Source organism: Astatotilapia calliptera, chromosome 4, assembly GCF_964374335.1.
Source record: "Astatotilapia calliptera chromosome 4, fAstCal68.1, whole genome shotgun sequence".
Lineage (NCBI taxonomy): Eukaryota > Metazoa > Chordata > Actinopteri > Cichliformes > Cichlidae > Astatotilapia > Astatotilapia calliptera.
Window position 1 is genome coordinate 840,001 of NC_137425.1, and position 11,245 is coordinate 851,245.

The 11,245-nt window shown below is 47.1% G+C and overlaps 1 protein-coding gene across 3 annotated transcripts in view; it reads left to right on the forward strand.

The window, feature by feature from the left end:
- rapgefl1 (Rap guanine nucleotide exchange factor (GEF)-like 1) overlaps positions 1–10,941 on the forward strand; it is a 36,588-nt gene extending 25,647 nt beyond the window's left edge. For 2 of the 3 annotated variants that reach the window (XM_080300009.1, XM_026163836.2), the window contains exons 14-16: positions 369–433; positions 4,577–4,631; positions 4,872–5,647. In XM_080300009.1, the coding sequence (XP_080156135.1) occupies positions 369–433; positions 4,577–4,631; positions 4,872–4,996 (245 nt within the window). In that variant the 3' untranslated portion in view covers positions 4,997–5,647. Of the gene's footprint in view, positions 1–368; positions 434–4,576; positions 4,632–4,871; positions 5,648–10,764 lie in introns of those variants that run through there. The other variant, XM_080300008.1, reaches the window with a different exon arrangement.
- The last annotated feature ends 304 nt before the right edge of the window (positions 10,942–11,245 follow it).

Consider the following 11,245-nt stretch of genomic DNA (forward strand, 5'->3'; position numbering starts at 1 on the left):
GTGTGTGCTGCCTTTAGCTCTCTGTCTCCATGGTAACAGAACCATAGAGATGGAAGTGAAGAGTTAAAATCAGGAATCTGGGATTACAGCTGATACTTTTCCCTCGGCGCCCCCCTGTGGTGATGACAGCGCTGCACATTAACACGTGATCGATCGCTGTCCCGGTTTCTTTGTTTTGGTCGTTTGTTCTTTCATTTTTGTATCTTCCGTTTTATGTTATTTGTTTTGTTTTTCTCTCCTTTGTTAATATGTTGCTTTAAAAACACGTCTCACTGACTGCAGTTCGTTTGATCGTTGTGCGCATCACTGATTCTGTGTGTTTGTGTCCTCGACTCATCGCCGGCTGACGTCTCGTTTTTTCCTGCCAGACTTGACGTTTCTTCACGAGAGCTGCAAAACGTTTCACGGTGAACTCGTCAACTTTGAGAAGATGGTGAGTGGCGTCACGCTCGCACCTGAAAACCAGCTCAGAGTTTAAATGATGTGATTCAGACACTTTGGGTCGCGGGACGTACTAAACGTACTAAAATGAAATGTTTTTGAAGATAAATACGAGTAAAAACAGACGAATATTTTTCCAGAATAAATAAACTGAAACTTTTTAAGATTTTGGTCCAGTCAAAATTAGAGAAGTTAGAAACATGAATGTGCTGCAAAGAACAACTAAATACAATTTGTGTCCTTTTCAGCAGAAGTTAAAATAACAACAAATGAAAACACTGAGTTTTCTTCTGCTTTGGCAACAAGTTCGTTGGTTTGGTGTGAGCTCGTGCGTCGTGCAGATGGTCAGGATGGACCACAGGTGTTCATCTGTGAGACGACTCCTGTGTTCAGCTTCTCACAGATATGTGCTACCAAACAGGCACCAGGTTCGAGCCGCATGTAGACGGCGCTGCGGCTTCAGGAATGGGGCGAACAAACCGAGCGCCCCGTCACACTGCAGCTGCACGGGTGCAGTTTCCATGTCAACGAGGCGCGAAGCAGCTCCAAATTCTCTTTTTGTGCTTCAAGGTGACCAAAGCGCCGTGCGAACTCACCACAGTGCGCATCTGGGAACAAGGTTGAGCCGACTTGGTTCAACATTACTTGGCTACAGGATATGATGGCGGTTATGGTCATGATGTAGTTGTCCTCCTGCATCCTGACAATCAGCCTGATTTCACCTCAGTAAGTCACATGATAGGGTGGGGCAGCAACAGGTTCACCTGAAACTTTGGCTGATTGTGACCCACACCTCTTTCCACACCTTGGCTCATGTGATTAGGTTCAACAGTGGGCCCATGACCCTCTTGGGGACTCTCCACCTGTTGCTCTTAGAACTGAAGAAGCTTCTCGGATGAAACTTTTTCAAGGAAACATAAAGAAGTCCTGACACTTTTCTTTTTTTTTTCAAGGTTCAAGGTTCTTTATTTGTCACATGCATAGTTATACAAGTATAACACACAGTGAAATGTAGCCTGACACGCTCCTCGACATGTGCAAAAAAATTGGGGGGGAGGGGGGGGGCTGTAGAGGAAGAACATTTTTTATTTATATATATATATATATATATATATATATATATATATATACATACAGTTGTCAGCCACCTCCTGTACATGGATGACATCAAGCTGTATGCCAAGAGTGAACGAGACATCGATTCACTGATCCACACTACCAGGCTATACAGCAATGACATTGGAATGTCGTTCGGACTGGAGAAGTGTAGTCGGATGGTAACAAAGAGAGGGAAGGTAGTCAGAACTGAGGGGATTGAACTACCAGAAGGCAACATTGCAGACATAGAGGACAGTTACAAGTACCTGGGGATCCCGCAGGCGAATGGGAACCATGAAGAGGCCGCTAGAAAAGCTGCAACCACCAAGTACCTGCAGATGGTCAGGCAAGTCCTGAGGAGTCAGCTGAATGGTAAGAACAAGATCCGGGCCATCAACACGTACGCCCTGCCCGTGATCAGGTACCCTGCTGGGGTAATAGGCTGGCCAAAGGAGGAGATAGAAGCCACTGACATAAAGACAAGAAAGCTCCTTACCATGCATGGAGGGTTTCACCCCAAGTCCAGCACCCTGAGGCTGTACGCTAAGCGGAAGGAAGGGGGCCGGGGACTGGTGAGTGTCAGCACCACAGTCCAGGATGAGACAACGAACATCCAAGAATACATTGGGAAGATGGCCCCAACTGACCGAGTGCTCAGTGAATACCTCAGGCAGCAGAAACCCAAGAAAGAGGAGGGAGACGAGGAACCATCATGGAAGGACAGGCCCCTGCACGGTATGTACCACCGGCAGATAGAGGAGGTGGCTGATATCCAGAAATCCTACCAGTGGCTGGACAAAGCTGGACTGAAAGACAGCACAGAGGCACTAATCATGGCAGCACAAGAACAAGCTCTGAGCACAAGATCCATAGAGGCTGGGGTCTATCACACCAGGCAAGACCCCAGGTGCAGGCTGTGTAAAGATGCCCCAGAGACAATCCAGCACATAACAGCAGGGTGCAAGATGCTAGCAGGCAGGGCATACATGGAACGCCATAACCAAGTGGCCGGCATAGTGTACAGGAACATCTGTGCCGAGTATAACCTGGAAGTCCCGAGGTCAAAATGGGAGATGCCCCCAAGGGTGGTGGAGAATGACCGAGCTAAGATCCTGTGGGACTTCCAGATACAGACGGACAAAATGGTGGTGGCTAACCAACCGGACATAGTGGTGGTAGACAAACAGAAGAAGACGGCCGTAGTGATCGATGTAGCGGTTCCGAATGACAGCAATATCAGGAAGAAGGAACACGAGAAGCTGGAGAAATACCAAGGGCTCAGAGAAGAGCTCGAGAGGATGTGGAGGGTGAAGGTAACGGTGGTCCCCGTGGTAATCGGAGCACTAGGTGCGGTGACTCCCAAGCTAGGCGAGTGGCTCCAGCAGATCCCGGGAACAACATCGGAGATCTCTGTCCAGAAGAGTGCAGTCCTGGGAACAGCTAAGATACTGCGCAGGACCCTCAAGCTCCCAGGCCTCTGGTAGAGGACCCGAACTTGAAGGATAAACCGCCCGCAGGGGCGTGCTGGGTGTTTTTTTTTTTTTTATATATAGTATATACACTGGGTGAATGTGCAGTAGTAGCAGCAAGCAGGTGAATTCTGTACATTAATATGAATAGACATCTGACTATTTTACAGGATAGACAATATAAGCATATTTAAAATTAAAGGAATTGAAATGTACATTGTGCCTTGGTTTAGTGTCTGGAAGAGTCCTGTCTCAGTCAGTTATAGATGATGTGAGAGGGCGGGTGTGTGTGTTTAGGGCACGGATGGCTTGGGGATAGAAGCTCCTCTTGAGTCTCTCTGTCCTTGCCCGGAAGATGCGGAACCTTCTACCAGATTGCAGAAGTTGGAACAGTTTGTTGCACAGCTGTTCCCAAACCACGATGTCATGTTCTGTGTGAGGATGCTCTCCACAGCGCCTGTATAGAAAATCCTGAGTATCTTTGGAGAGACCCTGAACTTCCTCAGTTGTCGTAGGTGATACAGGCGCTGCCTAGCCTTTTTGGTCTGGACCTGAATGTGGGCAGCCCATGTCAGGTCTGAGGAGATGTGGACACCAAGATACTTGAAGGACTGCACCCTCTCCACTGGAGCTCCATTGATGATAATGGGCTTGTAGTCTCTGTGCTGACCCCTTCTGACCCACCACCAGCTCCTTGGTCTTGCTGACGTTCAGCTGGAGGTGGTTGGCACCACGATGCCAGATTCTTCACTTCATCCATGTAGGCCGCCTCATCGTTGTTGGAGATGGCACCCAACACCACTGTGTCGTCAGCAAACTTCACAATGGTGTTGGAGCCATGGGTGGCCACACAGTCTGAAGTGTAGAGGGAGTAGAGCAGTGGCGAGAGGACACATCCCTTTCAGAGCTCCTTAGACTACTCAGGCTTTGCCCTCATCTGTGTTTTGTTGGGCTTATCTGTAACCATGTACTTGTACCATGAAAGGCTCTGATGTCAGAATCAACATTTCTCCAGTGGGAGGGGCTAGCTTCACAGTAACTTTACAGTAGGGTTGTACATCAACAGAAGCTTGACTTGATGTTCCCAGGTAGCCTAGTGCTCAGCGAGCATAGTGAAGTGCTGCATTATCAGTTCTGTTGTTTGTGTGTTTCAGCGTTTCATATCGCCGGGACGTGAATAACAATAATAATAAATCTATAAGCAATGATCTCGCGGGCCGGACATAAATGTACGCCGGGCTGGATGTGGCCCGCTCGCCTCGAGTTTGATACATATGCTTGAAGTTGTTTACTGTGATGAAGAGGAAATAACAGTTACAGCCGCTGCAATTCTTCTTCACTCAAACACTTTCACTTCCTGTTTGTCAGCCTGAAACAGGAAGCGCTAAAACTGCAGTTCCTCTGACGTCCAGCAGAGGCAGCAGAGAGCCAGTCCCGTAGACTCTGTGTTAAAATAAATACGTTAACATGCTGATACTCTCAGCAGACCCCACAGTGTCCACACTGCATCACACTGCAGGCATCCATTAATCACAGACAGGAACTGACTCCTCCCCCTCTGTCTGCAGCACAAAGTGGCCGAGATGGTGAGGAACATCAGACGATACAGGAGCAGCCAGCTAGGTAACACACGCACACACACACACACGCACACACACACACACACACACACACACACACACACACACACACACACACACACACACACACACACACACACACACACTCAGTAAAGTTACAAATAGAATAAAATAAAAGCAGGACGTCTGCAGCTCTGTGGGGTTTGTCTCCCCCTGGTGGCAGCTTTATCACACTGCAGCCCTGCATCACTAACAGCTGTTTCTTTCTTTTTTTTTCTGGTAGCCATAGATACGGAGATGTCTCCCTCCCACCTGCAGACCAAGGCCTACGTGCGGCAGCTGCAGGTGATCGACAACCAGAACCTGCTGTTCGACATGTCTTGCAAGCTGGAGCCCAAAGACACATAGAGGGAGGAAGGTGGAGGAGGAGGAGGAGCTGAGGACGTCAGAGGGAGAGGAAGACAGGACGCCAAGCCTGGACGCTTCAGTCCTCCTCCTCCTCCTCAAACAACACTACAGAGGACTCAAGCTGCGGTCCAGACTTCACGTTTACACCCTCAGAGGAGTTCTGCTGGGACCCTTCCAGGGACCGGCAGTCCTTGCTCTGCACTCAGAGGCCATTTACCCCTAAAAAGTGGGAATTCTCATTCACAGGAACGTTCAGGAAGCTTTCAGGACTGAAAGGATTTGGAAAAGGATTAAAAGTAAAAATAAAGAAAAAGCAGATCTCGCGAGACGAGTATCCGTGAGCCCAGACCATCCAGAACCTGAAGCCTAAACCCAACAACTGTCCTGCATCAGCACGACACTTTGAAGCTGGAGCTGCAGTCAGAGTCATTTCAAAGCCCAAACACCGAAATTCAAACCTCAGTTTATCTGTTTAGTGGACGTCCGAGCACCGCGGCACGAAACCCCCGAGTGCTCATCGAGCCAAACATTTAAATGTGAAATCAAATCAGATTAACCTGTAAATCAGAAAGTGCTGAAACCATACGTGGAGAGAGAAACTCCAAACACGAGTCGGGACTGAATGCTCTCCGACTCCAGGCTCCGCCTCCTGCTTTTCCTCCTGTGGCACTCGACCACTCAGATTGCAGACAATCTGACGGCTGACCTTCAGCCGCTGTGAGCGCCTAAGACGGCGAGAGTAAAGACGTTCCAGGTCTCAGAGCGCCTCGACCACGTGAAATGAGCAGAAGTGTGGAGCTGACAATGGCGGCGTTTCTTTAACAGCCATCTTGGATTCTTCAGCTCTGAGATCCACGAGCGTCCACAGGCTGAGGAGCAGCTGCAGGTGTGGACCCGGTGAAACCGGAGCAGCTCTCCTGCAGGTGGAACTGGTCCAGTTTTCAAACTCCCGGATACGAGTTTGGATCTCGTGCATTTCATCGAGTTTTCTGTCAAAGTCAGCCACTTTCTCTCACATCAGAGCTTTCCAGAACATTCCTGAACACACCGGACTCTGATGATGCATTCACTGACCATGTCAGACACACCACGGACACTGTGTGAGGTCATCGCGGTGCGTTCGAGGACGTGTAGATGCTGGTTTTCTACCGTACGACTCCGGAGAGCACCTCGGTGTTTCTGTTTCAGGACTTTGATGAAGGTCAGCGCCCGTCAGCTTTTAAAGGACCACGCCCGTGTTTTTAAACCTCTCGGCTGTCGCTCAGCTGAACGTGGGAATGGGGTCTGTTTCAGGTTCAGTTCTGTTCACTCTGAGGCTCTTATACTGAAAGGGTTTCTAGCGGCTACAGTCTGATCTGAGAGCAGATGAAATGAACCAGTAAAACCAGTGTGTTTTGAGCAGTGCAGACAGGTCAAAGACCAAATCTGTAATCAGGCTGAGGTGCAGACAAAGTAGAGACATGAGGAAAACCTGAGGAATAAAAGAAGCAGGAAATAAAACAGAAGTGACTGCGACACTTAAAGATGAGCGGCTCTTACAAAGGTCGTGTTCCAGTGACGCTCGAGGAGCAACCAGTGTTTGTCCTCATGCTGCTTTATGACCGACGTCTTTTCGTGTCATTAATTCAGATTTTCAGTCGTTCTGATGTAAAAAGGAGGTTTGAGCCTGTTCGTGACGCTTAACTGCGAAACTTCAGTGAAGTGTAAAGTTACACACATTTCCAGATAAGCTTGTCTGATCTGATCAAACTAACAATCCTCTGATTCTCTGAACAAAAGTGATTCACACCGATCGATGGAAGGTTTTAGGGTTAGAATACTTCAAGCATGATAACATATTGAATAAGTCATCTCGCATTAATCGAGCGGTCTTGGCGGCTCTGGCGCAACGTCGCGCTTCGTGGTGGTTTCTCAGTGTGTGGCGGCGTTTTGTCCGGTTAAACTGAGGATAGGTCCCACCGGTGACCGGAGCGCTCTTACGACGATTAACAGTGTGCGTCACAAACCTGCGTCCACACCAGGTTCACTCACTAGCCGCAGGTTTTACTTATCTTTGGGCGAGCTGCTTCTGGCCCTCGGGCCGTATGTTTGACACCGCGCTGTAAAACCTGAAGTTGGTACGATGCTCGGAGTTTATCAGGTTCTTTCTCTCTACCCAGAATGCACCTCTCCTCTGAGGGTCGGGAATCCGTCGAGCTGAAGGAAAACACGGGTCTGGTCCTTTAAGAACGCTGCTGGTCGTTGGCTGATTGGACTGATGATCACGTGACAGCCGATCGGCTGCGCTCATGCCGAAGTCACGGACACAGAGAAGTGGGCGGAAACACTTCTTCGCTCAACGCTTGGATCTAACTGCTGTCACACCGACCAACCAATCGGCTTTAAGGAAGGACCCCTGACCGCCCTCACAGAGCTGCCCTCCCTTCGGTTGACTCGGCGCATCGGGGTGGTCGGGGTCCACGGCAATAAGAGTAGTGGCGGGAAGCGAAGCCGGTCGGTCAGCGCATGGCGTCAACGAAGCACTTTGGCGAACCTCAGGGCTCAGAGACACACAGAGGTTTTGTTTACTCCTTTTCTTGCTTTCAGTAGAGTTCAGTTCAGCTGTGTTGCAATTGGTTGGTTCTGTGTTTGTACAGCTGATCACACTTCAGTCATATTTACTCCAACAATAATAATAATAATAATAATGATAATAATAGAATCTACAGAGCTGTTGTTTTTATGCTGTGAGCACCGCCAGGCCTGAGCGCAGACGTCAAAGAGCCGCTCACCTGACGGCAAAGAAGAAGAAAGTCAGTCTGAAGTCCTTCTGCTCGACTTTTAATGGTGGTACAGAAGGTTAGACCCTGGACAGGTGTGCCGGAGAGCTGACGTCGCTCAGCTGGTTCGGCTACTCCATCGTATACCGCCCGCCGCTCTTTGCCCACAGAGTGAATGTCCTACGTGTCCTCTGTGGGCCTCCGTAGGCGCGCTGCCCGAAGCACACCTTGCCGACCGTCGAGACAAAAGGACAAAAGGCTGACGCCTTCTTCTTTCTTCAGTTCATGTCGAGTTTTTAAAAAATCTGATTCCCAGGAAAAGACTTCCAGACATCCGTGCTCGCTTCTCTCGGCCGAATCCTCGATTGTGAGGACAGTCTCAGTGATCTGAGGCGTGTCTCATTTTGCCTCTGTCTCCTTTTTCTGATCCGGACACTTTTTGGTACTTTCCCTTATCGCCTGGACCCTTTCAGGGGAACGTAACAAAATCATCAAGTTCACAGCATCCTTCAGTCTGAACAGAAGGTTTTTGGAGATGGAAGACGTTCGGGAGCTGGAAGTCTTTTCCTGCTGCATCATCACGTTTTTCTTTGACTCGGTCTGATGAGCCCGATCTCTTTGTTGGACTGAAGCTTCGCTGCGTCAGGGCGGCTCAGCTGAAAACGTGTAAATGGTTTGAAAACGTTCTTTGTGCTCAGCTCTGGTGGTCAGTGAGACTTCTTCATTCTCCATCTGTACCATAACATCCTGTTTATGAAAGCGAGGCCGGTCCCGTCCAGAAACGAGTCCTCAGCACAGCCCAGAGCTGCTCGTACCTCTGTGAGTCCCCTTCACTTAAACCGGGCTTTTGGGAAGAACCTGGTGGTTTAAGCACTGAGTAATGCCTCATTTTCACTCGTCAAATTGAGGCTTTTAGTCCCAGCTTGACCGTGCAGGTTACTTGATTCTGGACCGGACGAGAGCTTCAAAACGTCTTCAGCTCAACAAGACCTTTTATCCGATATGGAGCTCCGAGGAATGCAAGTTTGAATTTTCAGGAACACGTTTGTGTTTCCCAAAAAATGAGACAGAAATCCAGATTGAAGACTGCAAAAAGTTAATTTGAGGTTTAAGTCAAACTCTGAATTTCACTATTTGAGAGATAAAAATTTTACAAGGAGTCCAAATGTCCAACAGCAAACCCAAGTCTGACTAAAGCTTCAGTGCTTTTTCATGGCTTCAGTAAAGGCATAAACGACAGGAGTTGAGGTGGCCTGCAAAGTGGCTTGCAGATTTGCAGAAACTACTGGTCACTGTAGGAGAACAGGCGGTGTGCTGGGATAGCTATCTGAGCCTGAACGTTATATTCAGTCGTTCTCACTCGTCAGAAATCAGAGCCACACAAAGTTCGCAGGTTTGTTTCAGTTCCCCAGAAAACAAGTTTTAAATTCAAATACTCAAATTAGAAATTCAAGTAGAACCTAAACGCTGCCGTTTGAGTCTCAACTTCCAAGAAAATGAGTTTTAAACTGAAGAAATTTGAAGTTCAATGGATGATGACTCAGAATTCGCAAATGTGCTCTCTCTGTCTCGAATCCCAACAACAACACGTTCAACGTTTGAACTATAAAATGTTCCCAAAAATCGGAGGTCCAGAGCAGCTCCCTGTGATTTGCATTGTTCCCTCCAGAGTTGAAGAACTCTTTATTTGATATTAAAGGTCTTGTCGAGGCGGCGACGTTAGCGGCGGTTTTGGCGGGTACAAAGTGTGAAACCCAGCGAAGATTACTATTAGATCATCACTAGTCTGCCGGTGGCTCTCTCAGGACCACTTCCTGGGTGTCAGGCGCTCTATCGTGGATCCCACCGTCGTCCCCGGCAGAAACGGATGTCCTGAGTCTCGACTCTACCCTGATTTAAGCAAACCTCATCTCGCACATTTCCGATCTCACAACCTCCTGCGGCAAACCTTCCTGTTTCACTGACCAATCACGGTTTCTGCCTGCACTTCGCTGGGATCCATGATTCTGGAAGGCGGGCGGCCTCTTGGGTCGAGGCCGTCTGCGCTGTCGCCTGAACAAAAACACTGAAAAAATTAAAGTGTACATATTGCATCCGTGTAAATAGGAAAATACTAACGGAGACTATATTTTATGTATGAGCGGAGAGAGAGCAGCACTAACTCAAGGAGAAACTTTAATTTGGTGTTTTCTATTTGTAAAAGTGAGATAAAGTGTAAAGTGATGACAGAAAGAAATGATTCTGACTTTATGAATTGTACAGTTAACGCCTCAGTTTGACCGTTCTGTTGTTTTCTATCTAAAGCTTTGGGTTCTTTTTGTTTCTTCTTTTTTTGTACATAAGTGGTTGTTTACATCGATAACGAGTCCTTATTTCTGTGACGTCAGACAGACGATGTCAGTGGAGCAGAGGTCTGATGGGGGCGGGGCTCGGAGGGATGGCATCGTAACACAAAACACTCAAAGATTTTCATGTATGGTTAAACAGCACTTTAATAATAATATAAAAATAATAAAATATGACATTTGCAGTTTTACAGGAAAAAATGTAATCGTTAGATTTTATTTTAGATTTCCAGAAATAAGAGAACAACAATAAAAAGAATTTGATTTCAAGAATGAAGTTTTTCTGTTATAACTGTCTCTGATCGTTTTAAAAAGTCAATGTCACATGAAGTTTGTATAATAAGAAACATTATTAATATTATAAATATTAATTTGTGGAACTTCTGAGAATAGGTTGAAAGTGTTTAAGATTTTCTCAGGGTTCAATATCATGAGATAAATAAATGAACTTTATCACATTACATGAAAAAAGTCATTTTAAAAAAGTTTTATTACACAAAGTAATTTTAAGCTGAAAATTAGCTTTCATTTTTTGTGAGTTTTATAATTATTATAACTAATAATTATGCAATGTAATGATTTAAAACGTCACGTTCTAATACAGTGGTCCCTCGCTGTAACGCAGTTCACCCGTCGCTGCTTTGTTTCTCTTCTTCTTTTACAGCACCTTCTGTGTCCTGATTGGCTGTAGACCACTGCCAATCACTCTCCTCCGTGCCGTGTCTCCTGTACAGGGTTCAGCTTGTCACATTTACATAGATCTTCAGTCCCAGCAGTGTGACTCTGCGGTGCTGTACTGTATGTTTGTTTTCTCCCCAACAAACACAAAGGCTCCTGCGCGAGCACCCAGAAGGCAGCGAAGACGCTAACCATCGCACAAAAAGTTGGACTTCTGGACAGGCTAAAGGACGGTGGAAGTTACCGTATTTTTCTGATTATAAGGCGCATTAAGCGAAACAAAACAGTCAGAAAAGTCAAACTTTACTCAACTCGTTCTTGCTTCCTCCACTTCCGTACTATTGATTCATTAATGCTGATTCTGTGGCAGCTGCTCTGTTCCTGTTTTCTGGACCTGAAAAGAGGCTTTGAAAACATTCTGTAATGCTGGACTTATTTTTCTACAAAGGTTTGAACTTTCAGAGTGT